The sequence below is a fragment of the Emydura macquarii genome, unplaced genomic scaffold, assembly GCF_026122565.2.
Source record: "Emydura macquarii macquarii isolate MOO-44397 ecotype Brisbane River unplaced genomic scaffold, CSIRO-AGI_Emac_v2 contig_746, whole genome shotgun sequence".
Classification (NCBI taxonomy): domain Eukaryota; kingdom Metazoa; phylum Chordata; order Testudines; family Chelidae; genus Emydura; species Emydura macquarii.
Genome location: NW_027130883.1, coordinates 611719 through 629287, shown reverse-complemented (window position 1 = coordinate 629287; position 17569 = coordinate 611719). Strand labels below are relative to the sequence as shown.

The following is a 17569-nucleotide window of genomic DNA, read 5'->3' as shown; positions in this document are numbered from 1 at the left end:
TGCGCGCGGTTTGTGGGTGCAGAGGACCTGATCAATGGGAGTGGGGGGGGGTTACGTGAACCCGCTACAAGCCTGTTGTAGACGAAAGGCGTCGGAATAGGAATTAGTGAGACCGACTATGCAGGAGGGGGACCGTGTGGGTTGGAGCCACCCCCGTGGGTGAGTGGTCTACAATAGTGCCGATCGCGAGAGACCAAAAATCGTGAGTTAGACCCTCAAAATCATGGGATCAGCCCCAAGAAATCAAGAGCTTTTTGAACGAAGAGTGCACTGCAATTTTCAGCCTGTCTTTTGAGGTTGGAACTCCCCCGTCTCAGTGCGTGTGCGTGACAATTTCTAGGGGAAGGTTGCAGGAGCTGTCACCCCCACATTTACCCATCCTCTGCGAAGGAATTAATCCATCCTCCAGTCCGTCCCCACCCCCCAGCTCCTCCAAGTTCACCCCCCAAACCCTCACCTCCAGCTGTTCAGCCCCCATCAGTTCAACCCCCCCAGACCTCGCCCCACCAGTCCAGCCTGCTCAGACCAACCCCGCAGTCCCCACCCCTCAGTTCAGGCCCCGTAGCCTCTCCTCTGCTCCCCCTGAGATTCTTCACACCGCCCCAGGCCTGGGGGGGGAGCCTACAGCAGGATGGGGGCAGTTCCAAAGGCTCCTCACCCCCATTTACCCCTTTCCAGGCTGGGTGCTGCAGGGGGGGAGGAGCAGAGGAGCCGCTCCTGGGACAGGGGAGGGGAGGGGTAGGAGCTGTGCTGGGCTCTTGGCTCCGTCACCCTGAACGAGAGGGATGAGCGGAGGGGAGCGACTTTGGCGGCTACCGGTGGGGCTGGCCTTCCCTGGGGGCTGGAGCCTCTCGCGCCCATCGCCAGACAAGCCCCGGCCCCCTGCAAGCCCCGGCACTTGCGAAAAAACCACAAGACGCGGCAACGCTGGGCCTGCGTCGGTTGGAGCCGTTAGGAGCAGCACTTGAGGGGCGAGAGGGCTCAAAGAAATGTCTAGAATGTTCCGAAGCCTCTGAGGCACTTCACTTAGAGCAGGCTCCATAAAGCAGAGCCCGTGACCTGCCTAGATGTGCCTCAGTTTCCCTGTATTTTACAGCTCAGGCAATGTCCTCCTGCATCCAGAAGTGGGGCTTCTCCTCCGGCGGGACCTCAGAGGGGTCCCTGTTACATTAGAAATTGCTGGGGAACTTGCAGAAGGACGGACTCAGCGGAGCTGGGATTTGCCCACGATAGCTGGGTTACCAGCCCTGCTCCTGCACGGCGGGCCGGGGACGACGTAATTCCCATACTCCTCGGGTCTACACTTTGCCCAGCGTCGTACAGCAGATCCTGTGTGTTTGAGACACGGCCGACAGCCCCCCACGCCAAGTCATCCACCTTCTGGCACCATGCTGTGGAACTGGGGTCAGCGCAACTCTGAAGGGACAGTGCCCCCCCCCACACACACCACTCCCACACACCCGGCACTCACCCTCACAAAGCCGACCTCCGCCCTGGCCACTGTGACAGTGACTCCATCCACCTGCATGGTCACCGCCCCAATGTACGAGTCCTGCGTGGTCCCCCTGGTCCTGCTCTCTGCCGTGATGTCGAAGGTGTGCGGGTCGCAGTCACACCCACAGGTCTTGGCCACAGTGTAGGTGCAGGCGCCGTGGATGTCATACGGCCGGCCGTCGAAGGTGTGGTAATGCAAGTAGCCGCCAGCCCAGCACGTCGCCGAAGAAGTTAGCACACACTCTGGCTCCCCATTTATCATCTTACAAATTGCTCCTTCTTTGCAGAGGACCAAACTGCAGGATGGTGTCAGAATATCTAGCCAGAAAGGCAATTGAAAGACAAAAAACACCAGACTAATCAGTTACTTAAAAGCAAAGAAAGGCTGAGGGACGGTGGAAAAATCTGAACTACATTTATTCTCTACAGAATCCCACGGTCTGTCTGTGAAACAGACAAGATGATTGATCATTCTTTTCTTTTTTTTTTTTTTTTAAATTTAACCATAGTTCTTATGCCTAAGGCCCAACCGAGAATGGGGTCCCCATGTGCTAGATGCTGCACAAACACAGATCAGCAGATGGTCCCTGCCCCAAAGGGCTGACAATTGAAATAGACAAGACAGACACCTGGTGGGAAAACAGGGGTAATGCACCAGCAGACCGAATAACATAACAGCATGTTAGTGCCATGATTTTTATTATTGTTATTAATTATTATTTTATTTGGGTGGGTTTACGTAGGAGGAATGAAAAGTGTGAAAAGTGAAAAGAAGGTGCCGAGGGGGACAAGGCTGGGGTGAAGAGAATAAAAGGGGCAGTTGTGGAGTGAAGTTGATCAACCTATCTATCCCCCCACACTATTCCCACACCATCTTTTCTCAACACACACACTCATCTATTCCCCCACACCTATCTAAATATCTATTGTCCCCTCTAATCTCTGTCCACCTATTTCCCCATGTCACTTTCTATATCTTTCTGTCTATATCTATCCATCTCTATGTGTCTGTCAACGACCTCTATATCTGTCTATCCATATGTTACCCCCTACACCAGTGTTTCTTAACCTGGAGTTTTAGAGGGGTCGCAAGTGCAGAGCTGGTATTGGGGCTGGCAAGAAAGGTAATTGCCTGGAGCCACAGGGGCGCCATGAAACTAAGTTACATGCCTCAGCCCCGTGGGGGTGGGACTCAGGCTTCAGTAGTTTGGAAAGGTTAAGAACCACTGCCCTACACCCTCGATATCAATCTATCAACACACAAACATCTATCTAGTCCCATACACGTGCCCTTTGCACCATTCTCAGAATCATAGACTCTTGGGCTGGAAGGGACCTCAAAAGGTCTAGTTCAGTCCCCTGCACTCAAGACAGGATTAAGGGTTATCTAGACCATCCCTGGCACGTGGCACAAAGGAAACAGAAACCTTTGACAAGCCCCTACTGGGAAATCAGTGTCATGGGTGAGAAAATAGCAGGCACGCGGCCAACAGAACCAGTTTCTACATCTCCGTCCCTGCAACACCAAGGGCAGGTGGTGGAGCAGAGAGGCGCACGCCATGGGCGGCACATCAGGCAAAGGAGAGTGGCTGGGATGTGATGGGATCTCACAGTGCCCAGCTGACTAATGGCCCCCCCATAGCCCCACTGGCTCCCTTTAGAGCAGCCCCCAGGCAACACGCAGTGAGAAAAATCTCAGAGTGTGATCAACGCCCTGCCAGCTGCCCAGCCGGCTCTGCTGGGCACCCCAGAAGCTGCACAGGGCAAAGATTGAGACCCAACGAGTCTTTTCATCTTTCAAGGCAAAGTTCTGTAATATTACAGGTCAGGGCTCAAGGCTAAATGAAGATGGCGAGAGAAGACATAACGGAAATGACTTTACTCACTGCTTGCACCAATAGCTTGTGAACCAAACCCGGACCCAGCTGCAATCCCGATGCTCAGAAGACCAAATGGAGAGCTGGGGTGCTCCATGGTTTCTCTTTTAAACCCTTTGCCAAGCCTGTATTCAGCCCAAGAGAATGCTGTGCCTGGAACTGGCCTCCATGCAATGTTCCTCAAGGGTTCCTTATCAATGGTGATACCACCAAACTCTGATGTTTTGGCTGTTATGAGTGCGAAGTTCTCATAGAGGTCCTGTCCATGGATGTTATAGGTCTGGCAGTAGCCAGAGACATCTGGGATCGTCAAGAGGAAAGGATCGTACTTGATTTGCCCTTTGGTCCCACCAGTGCAGAAGAAGAGGACCTGGATCCCGGCGCTCGCAGAGATGAACCAGGGGTTAGGGACTTTGATTTCCAATGTCAAAACCTGCCCAGCAACCAGATCCTTCGTGGTTCTCACCTTCCCGGATAGATAATCAATGTGAGTGTATTGGGAAGCAGCCACGTACACCTGGTCAAATTTGGGCTGGAAGGATAAGGGTGGGACAATGAATGTGGTGCCCCAGCCAGACACCGGCAGCAGCTGCTCAACCACATAGTCACATTTGGTGTGCTTTAAAGCACATATGTGTCCGCAATAGACAGCCACAGGATGCCAAGACACAATCCTGGTGCCGGATAAGTCATCACGGCTTTGCAGCTGGACGGCCTGATAAGCTCCAAGCGAGATGACCAGTTTTGATCCTGCTCTGTAGGTTTTTTCTTGGAAAGTCACAGCGCCTTTGAGGTAAACTTCAACAACGGTGGGATCCTGCCAGGCTACCACAGCAAACTGTTTTTCGAGACCATCTGGTTTCCCCACTGGAGTCACCACATAGTACTCTGTCCCAAGGCTCCGCACAGGGTACACCACAGTGGTATCGGCCGTATAAGACTTATAGTTCAGAGAGAGGATGGAGATCTCATAGTCAGCCCGGACGATGATCGAGTGGTAAGATGTTTTGCTTCCAGCCAACTCCACAAACGCTGGGATCGCCACAGATTTTGTCTCTTCAGGATTTGCAGTGATAGTGTTTGTGAATTCTGCTTTATTGACTGAGACGGTGACGGATGTCCCAGGGGTGTAGCCGGTGATGAACAACCTGAAGTCTGCACTGCCATAACTTGGTAAGTGATTTTGCATGAAGACAGTGATAAATTCTGTCCCTTGGAGGTCTGAGCAAGAAGTACTGGGAAGATCTATAGGTTTAATAGTGGGGGTAGTACTAGAAATGCCTAGAGAAAGGAGACAAATATAAAAGAGCATCACAAACCAGGACACCAACATTTTACAAGACCTGCTGTTGTTGTTTGGTGCCAGCTCTCCTAGTACTGTTAACAAGGAGCACAGACACAGGAGTGGGAGTTGGGACTCCTGGTTCTGGGAGTGAATGTCGTCATTACGTTTTCAAGGCCAGCTGTACTTCTCTCTCTCCCTCTAGTCTCTCATTCACCCCCAGATGAATATGAGACCTAGCGCTGTCTCCACGGAGACTTAGGTCAGCTTAACTAAGTCGCTCAGGAGGGTGAACTTTTCACACCCCTGATTGACATAGTTAAACCGACCTAATTCTTGGAGTAGACCAGGCCTTGGAGTGTCTTACCCTTTGTCTCAGGGTCCATCCACATTTGTACTGAGAAATGCATTTTCCCCCATCTCAACTGAATTTTCCTGGGCAGCTAAATTTAGCTTAATCTACACACTAGTTGTCCCAGTATAACTGTTTTGTTTAGGGATGTGATTTTATACCAACAGAATCATACAAATGTAACTCCTGTTTAGATCCAGTTATACTGCTGTAAAGATGCCTAAGGTCCTGTCTACATAATAAAGTTTCACTGGTTGTACGATATAGTAATACAGGTATTATTTTACTGGTATAACTCTCAGTGTGGACACCCGTGTTCCAGGATGAGTGTCTTTTTTCAGTTTTATTTACACCCCTTCCCAAGTGACAAACTAATCCAATAAAAAGGGCCCTCATAGTGGAATAAGGCCATGTCTACACTACAGATTTCAACCTGAGTAGCTGTGTCAGTCAGAAGACAGACCAGGTACCTGACCGATATAGCTATGCCAGCAAAAGCCTCTAGTGTAGACAGTTTATGCCGACAAACCTGCTCTTTTGCTGATATAGGGTATTTGACTTGGACCAGATTTTCACTACCGATGGTTGGTCTATACTAGAAAATTAGTTTGACCCAACTATGTCTCTCAGGGGCGTGAAAAATCCACACCCCTCAGCAACATAGTTAAGGTCATCCTAAGTCCCTGTGTAGACAGCGCTAGGTTGATGGAAGAATTCTCTACCACATCTCAAGGAGATGGATTGACTACAGTGATGGGAGAACCCCCCTCACCGCTGTCGTGTCTACACTGTGCCACTATAGTGTTTTAGTGTAGACATAGCTGAGAGTAGGGTATAGTTTAGAGTTTAAAGTGTAGAGATTTTCTGTCATAAGTATCTCAGCTTGAAAAGTGGGGGGGGGGGGGGGAAACACTCCTAATGGGCACCGCTATGCCAGCAAAAACCCCAGTGTAGACACAATTTGTTGTGGCAAGGTTCCTTTTACCAGATTAGCTGATATTGCTCAGGAAGGTGGTTTAACTAAACCGGCAAAAGAACTCCTTTTCCCCATAGTAGCTCGAGAGCTAGTGTGCAATAAAATATATTGGCAAAAACACTGTGTTGCTGGTATAATCTGGGTCCACCCTAGGAGTGCTTCGCCAGTCTAGCGTACCGGTACAGCCATACCAGCCAACTGCTCCTAGTGTAGACCTTGCCTCAGAGTGTCTATTCAGGGGGTTATACTAGTACACTTCATTGGTTTATATTCAAACCAAAAAAATCTTTCCTGTGGAGACAAATCCTTATACTAGTAAAACTTCTTTTTTGCCCAGATACTTATAGTAGTACAGCCCATTGTGTGTCACGGCTATAGCTGGGAAAAGCTGCTTATTCCCTTTCCTGTATGGAGATAGCCGCATGCTACACGCCAGAGACATCCACCCAGGAATTCTGGCATCAGGTGGTTGAGCCTGAGTCACCCTGCTGCATACATTTGCGTGTTTGCGCTTAACTCTGCCCCCTGCATGGATTGGTCATTGCATGTTTTTGATGATGCATGCGCACTCCAGACTCTCACTTTTCATCCAAGCCCCCGTCTACACACAGATTTTGTACTGATATAACTAAGTCAGTTAGGGCTGTTATGCCAAATTAGTAACACCAACCACTAGTGTGGGTGCAGTTCTTTCAATGTGAAGGGGGCTTAGTCCTTGTCTACGCTACAAAGTTTTGCCAGTATACCTGTCAGCTAGAAGTGTGGAAAAAAAAATCACACCATTTAGCCGACATACGGTGGCAAAATCCCTGGGGTAGACACAACTATGCCAACAGAGAAGTGCTTTTGTTTGCAAAGCTAACGTTCTTCGGAGAGGTGGTAAAGCAGATCTTCTTTGCTGATTTATACGGCATTTCCACTAGGGGTCTCTTCCAACATAGCTATACTAGCCAAGGCACCGTCATGTAGACAAGCCCTTACTCCAATACATCTTATGCGCTTATTTCCTTTCCCTTACAAGACACTGGTACAAGCACCTTTATACTGATATAACACTGTATCGGTATAGTTAAAGTGGTGCAACCAGTTTTGGCCATCTAGGTGAATGGTTGGGGCTACGGTCTGGATGGTTCGGTCCATTTTCTTTTAATGATTCTCATTTATGAGCCTTATTGATGTATATCTGTGGCAGAGAAGAGGGGCCAGTTTCCTCCTGCTTCACAGGGGATGTCTGCCAGACACCCCTGCAGGTTCAAAATACATGTGGAGCGGAGGACAGAGAAATCCTATTTCACTTACATATCAGAGTATACATTTGGTATCTGTTGTCGCAATGATCCAGTGCTCAGAGCACGAGGACTGAGAGGCAGGACTCCTGGGTTCTAGCCTTTGATTCTGAGAGGGAGTGTTGTCTGAGGGGTTGGAAAGGAAGGGAAGAGGGAAAGGTGGTGGAAGGCAGGCTGGGAGGGTAAGAAAAACAATCAAGTGTATTGTACTTAACTCTTCCACCAATAGCTGATGAACCATATCCAGCCTTGTCTTTAATCCCAACGCTCAGAAGACCAAATGGGGAGATAGGGTTCTCTATGGTGTGGTCGCTAAGTCCACTTCCCAAGCTGTATGTAGTCCAAGAGTATGGTATTCCTGGAACAGGCCTCCACAGAGTCATATGTAGTGGTTCCTCGTCAATGATAATATCAGCAGTCTCAGATGTCTTGGCTACAATCACTGCATAGTTCTCAAACAGCTCCTGCCCATGGATGTTATAGGTCTGGCAGTAGCCAGAGATACCTCGGATCATCAGGAAGAAGGGATCGTACGCAATTTTCCCTTTGGCCCCACCAGTGCTGAAGAAGAGGACTTGGATCCCAGCACTAGCAGAGATGTACAAAGGTTGAGAGATTTTAATTTCAAATGTCACAACCTGGCCAGCAACCAGGTTCTTTCTGGATTTCTCCCTCCCAGACTGATAATCAATGCGCGTGTGTTGGGAAGCAGCCACGTACACCAGGTCAGATTTGGGCTGGAAGGATAAGGGCGGTACAATGAACGTGGTGCCCCACACGGCCACCGGCAGCAGCTGCTCAACCACATAGTCACATTTGGTGTGCTTTTTGACACATACGTGTCCGCTATAGACCGCCACAGGATGCTGGGACACGATCCTGGTGCCGGATAAGTCATCGTGGCTTTGCAGCTGAACGGCCTGATAAGCTCCAAGCGAGATGACCAGTTTTGATCCTGCTCTGTAGGTTTCTTCTTGGAAAGTTACAGCCCCTTTAAGGTAAACTTCAACAACGGTGGGGTCCTGCCAGGCTACCACAGCAAACTGTTTTTCGAGACCTTCTGTATCCCCCACTGGAGTCACCACATAGTACTCTGTCCCGAGCTGCTCCACAGGGTATACCACAGTGGTATCAGCCGTATGGATCTTATAGTTCAGAGAGAGGATGGAGATCTCATGGTTAGCCCGGACGATGACCGTGTGATCAGATATTTTGCTTCCAGTCAGCTCCACAAACTCTGGGATCTGCACCTCTGTTGTCTCTCCTGGATTTGCCTCGACATTGAACCTAACACCTGCTTTGTTCACAGAAACAGTGACCAACGTGTCAGGGGTATAGCCGGTGATGAACAACCTGAAGTCTGCACTGCCGTATCTTGGCATGAAATTCTGAATGAAGACTGTGATAAATTCTGTCCCTTGGGGGCCTGAGCAAGGGGGATCTAGTATTTCTTCAGATGGCACTGCGACGGAGATATCAGAAACACCTGCAGAGACAGAAAGATGGAGGAGATAGGCATAAAAAAAAGATCACAAATCAGTTCACTCCCACCTTTTGAAACACCCTGTTTTGATTCAGTATCAGTTTTATTAAGGAGACTTCATTGTGACAACATTCCAACCCCAAACATTCAAAAATCATGTCATGTTCCAGAAAATCATAAATTTGGCTTCAGATCATTAGTTTGGTGTTTTGTTTTGTTTTTAAGTAATTGTAGTGCTCTGTTTCTCTGCCTCCTGTTCTCTGAACCTTGAGGACACGCTTTTTCCAATGTTTTCTTCACAGCCACTTTTTTTTATAAAATGAAAGCTGCGATTCTCCTGTAATGTATTGATTTCAGGAGCTGGGTCTTTAAGAAAGCCATCAAATTCTACTGATAAAACAGCAACTCCTCTGCATGAGCATGTAGATTGGGGCCAGAGTGGATTGAATATGAAAGAACCTGAGTCTTGGATATTTTCATGACTAAAAGTATCACGTTCTCGCTGCCCTTCTTAGTCCATTAACATTGTTCTTTATTCCTCAGCATTCGGACGACCGCCTCGCATTCATGGGAACGTTCACAAATCTCCAGTGTCTCACAAAGTTGAGTGGAATACGCCTGACCTAATGTGCGTGCTCATGATTCTCCCTAGTGTCTGGTCACAGAGGCTACAGGACGTGTTATTTGTCCATATCCCTGAGCCTGGCAGACACACACACACAAGGCTAGATTTGAAATTGTGCCCTAGAAAGGTGAAAGGCCCTTTATCCTGTCCTCGAGCCAGCCAGTCCCCTGAACTTGGGACCAGACTGAAAACGTTGCCTTAGTGGTGAAAGTCCCCATATTCCATTCTCTGAGCCAGCCAATCTTTCCCCTGGATCTGGGGCTGAGCTGGAACCAGGAACCTAGAGGTGAAAGGCCCAGTATCCCATTCCCTTAGCCCCTGAAATGTTGACCTCAGTATCTTATGTATGATCACTCAATCAGTGGCAACTCTGGACAGAGCCCAGATTATCCTGCAAAGCTCTAGCCTAAGGTCCCTGCTTTGTCTACTTCTGCAGCTGCTCCTACAGGCTGGAGTCTCTGGCAATTTATCTCCAAGGTCATGGGACAAGGAGGGGGGAAGGAGGCACCCTCTACTGCCCCCAAAGTCGGAGGGGGTTTCTCTTCTGCACAGTTCTGGGTGCAGGGGGGTGCTGTGTGGAGTGGTGGTCCCAACTGGGTCCCATTTTACTCCCTCCCCACTCTGTCACTGTCCCTGTTTTGCCTCTTTCACAAGCGTCCTCCATCAGATCATCTGCGATTACTCTACACGTGCTAGTTAAAATGAAATTAAAAAGAACAGTCACAAGAGTGAAATGCCTGCAAGTTGCATGGAAACTTTTTTAAAACCACCATTATAGAGGCTCAAACTGTATGTATACCCCTAATAAAGCAAAACCGTAAGAAGGCCCAAAAAATGCCACCATGGCTAAACAGCAGAGTGAAAAAGGCAGTTAGAGACAAAAAAAGACATCCTTTAAAAATTAGAAGTTGAACCCTACTGAGGAAAATAGAAAAGAGCACAGACTCTGGCAAGTCAAGTGTAAAAAAGTCACGCCAAAAAAGAATCTGAAGAAGAGCTAGCAAAAGACAAAAAAATCTAACAGCAAAAAATGTTTATAAGTACATCAGAAGCAGGAAGCCTGTCAAATAATCAATGGGTCCTCTGGACGATCAAGATGCTAAAGAAGCACTCAAAGTAGACCAGGCTGTGGTGGAGAAGCTAAATGAATTCTTTGCATCAGTCTCCAGTGCTGAGGACATGGGAGAAGTTCCCACACCTGAGCCATTCTTTTTAGGTGACAAATCTGAGGAAATGTCCCAGACTGAGGTTTCACTAGAGGAGGATTTGGAACAAATTGATAAATTAATCACTAATAAACCACCAGGACCAGATGGGATTCACCCAAGAGTTCTGAAGGAACTCGTTTATGAAGTTGCAGAACTACTAACTGTGGTATGTAACCTACTGCTTAAATCAGCCTCTGTACAAGGTTACTGACAGATAACCAACATGACGACGATTTTTAAAAAAGGTTCCAGAGGCAATCCTGGCAATTACAGGCTGATAAGCCTAAATTCAGTACCAGGCAAATTGGCTGAAACTATAGTAAAGAACAGAATTATCAGAAACATAGATGAACATGATATGTTGCAAAAGATTCAACACAGCTTTTGTAAAGGGAAATCATGGCAGTTTTCATAGTGGAGAGAATTAAATAGCCCCAAGGACCTGACACCAGTGCTGTTCAACACATTCATATCTGGAAAAAGGAGTAAACAGAGAGATGGCAAAATTTGAAGACAGTACAGAACTACTCAAAATAGTTAAGTCCAAAGCTGACAGTGAAGAGTCACAAAACTTGGTGACGGGGGAAGAAAATGCTGATGAAATTGAATGTTGATAAATGCAAAGTAATGCACATTGGAAAACATAATCCTAACCATACATAAAAAATGACGGGGTCTAAATTAGCCATTACCACTCAAGAAAGATCTTAGCGTCATTGTGGATAGCTCTCTGAAAACACCCGCTCAATGTGCATCAGCAGTAAAAAAAATCTAACAATGTTAGGAACCATTAGGAAAGGGGTGAAAAAGAAGACAGAAAATATCACAATGCCACTATATAAAGCCATGGTACACTCACAACTTTGAATACTGTGTGCAGTTCTGGTCATCCCATCTCATAAAAGGTATCTTAGAATTGGAAAAATACAGAGAAAGGCAACAAAAATTATTAGGGGTATGGAACAGTTTCCATATGAGGAGAGAGTAAAAAGACTTGGATTTTACAGCTTGGAAAAGAGATGACTAAGGGACTGATATGATAGAGGTCTATAAAATCATGATTGGTATGGAGAAAGTGAATGAGGATGTGTTATTGTCCCTTTCATAAAATACACAAACCAGTGGTCACGCAATGAAATTAATAGGCAGCAGGTTTAAGACAAACATAAGCAAGTACTTCTTCACACAACGCACAAACAACCTGTGGAACTTGTTGCCAGAGGATGTTGTGAAAGCAAAACGTATAGCTGGGCTAAAAAAAAATTAAATAAGTTCATGGAGGATAGGTCCATCGATGGCTATTAGCCAAGATGGTGAGGGGTGCAACCCCATGCACTGGGTGTCCCTAAACCTCTGACTGCCAGAAGCTGGGACTGAACAACAAAGGATGGATCAGTCAATAAATTCTCCTCTTCTTTTCACTTCCTCTGAAACATCTGGCACTGACAACTGCCAGAAGACAGGATACTGGGCTAGATGGACCATTGGTCTGACCCAATATGGCCATTCTTATGTTCTTTGCTTTAAGATTTGGGTTCATTTCTACTTCCAGTTGCTTGATCACAAAATTCAGGAGGGATATGTCCACATGACATGAAAATGCTGAACTTCATGCAGCGATAATTTATATGGACACCCGGTGAAAGCCAGACCAATTTCTGTGTTATTGTTGAATACTCACTCCATAGCATGAATATCCAGGCCCAGTGGTATAGGATGAGATTTGCGAACCCCATAGCTAAAAAGAGAAACAAAAGACATAAAAATGAATTAAGAACACAGTGACTTTTTGTGTACCTTTGTGAAACATGAACAGAGGCTTCCAGGCCTGTGCATTATATACAAAAAGTGCAACATAGTGATGGTCTGAATGAATGTATCTGTCACCAGCTCTTCCATAACTAGAATATTCTAATCATTGAAGTAGGCTGGAAAAAAAAATCATGACATTCATAAACACTTGGAATTAAAAGATAATTTTAACCAGCTCCACCAATAATGTTGGTTGAATGTATTGTGACAAAGCTACCGCAGTGGGTCCAGCGCTTCCTTCTAGTGGTAGGTCAGGGAATGCTTCACCCCTTCGTGTTCTTCCACCCTCTAGTGGTGGGGGAGGGTAATACAGCCTCTCTAAGATGGCCGCTCCCTGCTGGGTCCCAGTCCTGCCTCTGGTTCTCACAGGCCTTTGCCTCTTCACTGGGGCTCTTGCCCCTCCAGTGAATGGCTGGGAGGGGGGCCCAGTCCCACACACAGCTCCAGACCCTAACCCAGGGAACCTACAAGTAGCAGCCTCATGCTGTGGTTTCAGGAAAGCTGCTGGCTTCCCTGTGCTCTTGACTTAATGTCAATACCCTGCTTGGACAGGGGCCCTTCCTGGCCTCCTTGTCAGGGGAGGCTCTTGACCTCAGACAGCCTGGGCATGGTAATGCCAAACCAAATGTCCAGTTCTATCTTCCCCTTATGGCTGGGTCTTTTCCCTCAGGCCTCCAGGCCTGAGAAAGATCCTTTGCCCTCTTCGGGCAGGGTTTGTACCTGCAGGATTCTCTTCTGCCAGCATTCTGCTCCTTCGCCGTAACCCTCCTGGCTTCTGACAGCATCTTGCCTGCTCACACACTCTAGCAGCTCATCTCACCCTCACACCGGGAGGGGAGGCTTTTAACAAGTCCTGGCCTGGGCCTTGATTGGCTCCAGGTGTGTTAATTAACCTGGATTAAACCCTGCTCAGCTACCAGGGGAAAAGGGAGCCTGGGGCTGATCAATTGGCCTTCTAGCCCTCTCCGGTAGCCATCTAGTCTGACCCTGTCACAGTGTGTGTGATCTATCTGTAACCACTGAAGTAGCTTAACAAAGATTTGGCAGGAATTACCTTAGGTTTTTTTTAGAAACAATTAATTTAGAACACAAACCACATTTTGTATCGCATGTGTGATATGCTGAGAGAATTGTTCCAGCACTAGGTTAGTGGTGCAGGGGAGACACGTCAATATTAATGTAGAAACAGATATTCACAAAATTATTATAACTGTTTGTATTAGGTCGTTACAAACTTGCTTGTAGCTTTACCGAATCTTAAGATATATCTGCAAGCCAGGCTCGCGGGCATAGGCCACAGGAGAGCCAATAGGTTACAAATTGTTGGAATGAGCCATAAGTCCCGTGTCTCTGCTAAGAGCATGGTGTTGAACGTCTAGCACACTTATGAATTTAAGTTCCCAGGCTTGTCATTTGAAGGTATTCTGCAGGTTTCCTTTGAGAATGAGGAGTGAGAGATCAGAGGTGGACTGATTGTTTGGTGGAAAGTATTTGCCCATGAGTGCGAGGGTGTTTTTGTCTTTTATCATTTTTCTGTGAGAGTCGATCTGAGAGTGCAGTGTTTGTCTGGGTTCACCCACATCATTATTGCTGTGGCATTTGATGCACTGGATGAGGTACGCCACATGTTGTAATAGCCCCGTGTAGGAGCCATGGATCTCGAACGCTGCGTGGCGGGGAGCATTGATCATTGTAACAATGGAGCTACATCAGCAGGTTTTGCATCTGTTGTTCTGGCAGGGTTTGGTGCTGCTTTGCGTCGGAGCGTCCGGCTCTGTGGGGAGCTTGCTTCTGATGATGAGCTTGGCACGACTGGAGGGTTGTTTGAAGGCCAGAAGAGAGGGGTCAGGACGGATTTCTCCAAAATGAGCTCTCAGGTCTCATCCTCAAAGCAAACCTGCACAATGTCTTCAAAAAAATGAGCCTGGGAACTTAAACTGATAACGCTGCTAGATACTAGCATGCGCATGTCGGGCTAAACAGAGACATGGTTTTATGGCTCATTACAACACTTTGTAACTCACTAACCCTCCTTTGTCCTATGCCTGCTGCGGTGTTCATTGCCCACTTCATTTCAAGTGGTTTCTTGCAACATGCGTTAACCCCTTCTGCTTACCAATCTCCCCACCTTATATTTAACTTGGACACTCTGGTTACCTTTCCCAGAGCTCTGTGTGGCTCAAACGCTTATCCCTTCCAACAACAGAAGTTGGTGTAATACAGTGTTTCCCAACCAGTGTGCCGTCAGACCTGAGCAGCTGTGCCACGACATTTTTTGAAAAACTACTTGAAGAGCTCTGGGTTGGCTCCCGCATATTCACGAGTTCATTTCGAGACGATATGGTGGAGGGGCCTCAAAATAATTCAAGGTATTAAGGTGTGGTCCAGTAGAGAAAAGGTCGGGAACCGCTAGTCTAATACGAGATCGCACCTCACCCATCTTGCTTCTATCAAGTTGAGGGTTAGCCAATGAATCTAGGAAACCTTTGGGAAGTGCTGGCATTGGGATGCTTTCAGGCGGCCGCTCTTGTGATGCAGCTGGTGTAAGAGTTATATTTCTCTCTTTGAGAACCTTAGCTTTCAGCAAAAATATAAAATACTGCATGGGTCTGTTGGTAGCTCCCATTTATCTTGTCGCCCAGTGTAACAAGGGGACACCAAATGAAATAAAACAGCAACAGACTGAAGAGTGATAAGAGGAAATACATTTTTTCATGGTTATAGAGAGGAAGGATGGTCCAGTGCTTAGGGCATTAGCCTGGGTCTTAGAAGACTCACGTACCTGCCCTGCCAGAGACTTACTCTGTGACCTTGGGCGAGTCCCTTAGGCCTGGTCTACACTAGAGAGTTTTGTCGACAAAAGTCAGCTTTTGTTGACAAAACAGTGCTGGGGTACACACTACAATCACACACACACACCCCGCTGACAAAACTGCCCTTAGACACTGTGTCCCCTTACAGCGGTGGAGGGGCTGCCGTACTTGTCAATTTCACCACTTGACTAGACTTATTTTTCTTGTGTAGAGAAGGCCTCAGGACAGGTCCACACAGCAGCCGAGAGAGGTAACTCCCGGCTTCGGCAGATGGACACACGCCAGCTCTACTAAAATAGCAGCATGGCCACGGTGGGCGGCAGAATGGGCTAGCTGCCAGAGTGCTTCTCCGGTGGGTTGGGCAGGATTGCATGCAGATAGCTAGGCCGCGGCCACACCGCTACTTTAGGCCCATTAGCTGTAGCAGAGCGAGGGCGGGGGTGTCAACCTGAGCTGGGAATCACAGCTCCCAGCTGCTTAATCTCTCTGGACTGGAGTTTGCCATCTGTCAAATGGGGCTAATAGCAGTTTCCCACCTCACAGGTGTGTCCCGAGAATAAATACCTTATGAGGAGCTCGGATACTATATTAATGAGGGCAAACTTAAGTACCTAAGACAGATCGATCATTCAGGGAAAGTATTTAGTAGTATTGTATATCAATAAGACCTTCCACAGTCAAACTAGCTGGGATCATAATTATCTAAAGGCTATTGGCACCTTATTGGTCAGAGCAACAGATACTATTCACTAACTAGGGCTAAGATGAAATTTCCCCCCTGGGCAGGTTATAGCATATTTGTCCATTATGGGGAGCCAGGCTATGGAGCTGAACAGCAGCAAATCCTACATTCCTCCAGCCTTTAAATAAGCAGCAGCTACTGAAATGCTAGAGAACAGTGCAGAATATCTTACCTTCAGCCCCTCTCACTGCTTTATCTCGGAGAAGCAGTGTGGGAAAGATGTGTCCATTGCATCTCTCTCGCTTTCTGTCTTTCACTCTCTCTGCTTCTTCCTTTTATACAGAGAGCAGTTGGCAAGTCCCAATTCCACGGAACTCACTGGCAAACCTCCTGCTGACCAAAGTTTGAATTCATGATATCCGAGATCCAACCAACGTTTCAGAGGAATCAATATAGCAAAGCCATGGATCAACTCTTATCTTGACGCTTGTGAAAAACGTCCTATTGTGCAACATCCATTCAGCAGTGTTGGGTATTGAGGAGAGCGCTGGGACTGCCAACTCTCGCTTTAACAGCAGAGGCCGGGGTTCCCGGTGCCGCTTGCAGGCTGCGGAGTTCTATAGTGAAGTGCCTGGGAGCAGCAGTCAGTCTGCAGACAGCTTATAGGAAGGTATGGAGCAGCCTTCTTTTTCTCTCTCTGATGTTGGTCTCTTGTGTGCGATCATTCTGAAATCTAAGAAAGAAAGTCATGTTATCTTGCAACCTTCCAGCGAGAGCGTTTATGCTTTTCTCTCACTTCTGTGTCTGTGCGTGCCGTGAGACAACAATCAGGAGGCTGGCCACGCCAACTCCTGGGGCAAGATTTCAGGGATCTGTGGGGTTACCCCGGCCAGGAGAGGGGGAATAAATATGCAAAGTGCCCAGTGGCCTTACACCAGGGATCTGGCTATGCACTGTCACAGATTATCTTTGTGTTAGTCCAGCCAGAGGGGCTGGAGTGCTGCCCATAGGGGCAGTGAGCTATCCCTATGGGTGCAGACCCTCCTCTCTGTGCATATGCCTTGTTGTAGCCGAGAGAGTAGTGAACAGCCAGCCATCCGAAGGGCGCGGGTGGTACGAATCTGTGGCACAACAGGATGCTGGAGCTGCATGCCCCCGACCAAGCCATGCATCTGCATCAGGGGCTGGCGGGAAACACACCTGAGAGAAGGCTGCTGAAGGGATCTCCATTGCGCTGCTAACAGCCTAAGACATGAGGGACACTTCAGAAGGCTCAGGGATGCTGATCAGGGGAATATTGGAGGATATTCCTTTAGCGCGATTATTGGGAAATAATGTAGCAGGGTTAAATTGAAAGATTTAGGGAGACAAGGGAGGGCAGAGGTGCATGAAAAACTCCCCATGTGTGCCCTGATAGGATGCGTCTACACTGCAGGGTTTGTTGAGTAGTGTGTAGTATACATTACTCAGCCCCCTTGCCCCACCCCCCTTGTTGGCCCAATCCCGCTTTTATGAAATACGTGAAAGAACAGAGCCACAAACACAACCCCGCCTCTTCCTACCAAGAGGCACTTCAGTCTGATACACTGTACCTTTAATCAAAAGCTAAAACCTCAATTGACTCTATTGTTCTACCCTTTGAAATGTTCACTTCAGTCTTTTTAAAATATCCACTTACT

At 47.6% G+C, this 17569-nt stretch overlaps 2 protein-coding genes across 2 annotated transcripts in view; both read right to left on the bottom strand.

Annotated features, from left to right (window-relative positions):
• Positions 1–17569, bottom strand: part of LOC137149438 (IgGFc-binding protein-like) — a 185650-nt gene that overhangs the window by 70999 nt on the left and 97082 nt on the right. The window contains exon 21 of the mRNA XM_067542955.1: positions 1472–1802. Coding sequence (XP_067399056.1) covers positions 1472–1802 — 331 coding nt within the window. The remainder of the gene's footprint in view (positions 1–1471; positions 1803–17569) is intronic.
• Positions 3373–16234, bottom strand: LOC137149425 (IgGFc-binding protein-like). Its single transcript, XM_067542945.1, has 5 exons — positions 16123–16234; positions 12265–12321; positions 7483–8753; positions 6728–6734; positions 3373–4652 (listed from the first exon to the last, which is right to left on the bottom strand). Exons 2-5 carry the CDS (start codon positions 12317–12319, stop codon positions 3373–3375), a joined length of 2613 nt encoding a protein of 870 aa, XP_067399046.1. The 5' UTR covers positions 12320–12321; positions 16123–16234.

What these genes read in the sequence shown, in the direction of transcription:
- LOC137149425 (XM_067542945.1), bottom strand. Translation starts at nt 12,319, where the DNA reads ATGGGGTTCGCAAATCTCATCCTATACCACTGGGCCTGGATATTCATG. An exon ending in CTGGATATTCATGCTATGGA is followed by an intron (nt 8,754 to 12,264) that starts GTGAGTATTCAA and finishes CTGTCTCTGCAG; the next exon opens with GTGTTTCTGATATCTCCGTC.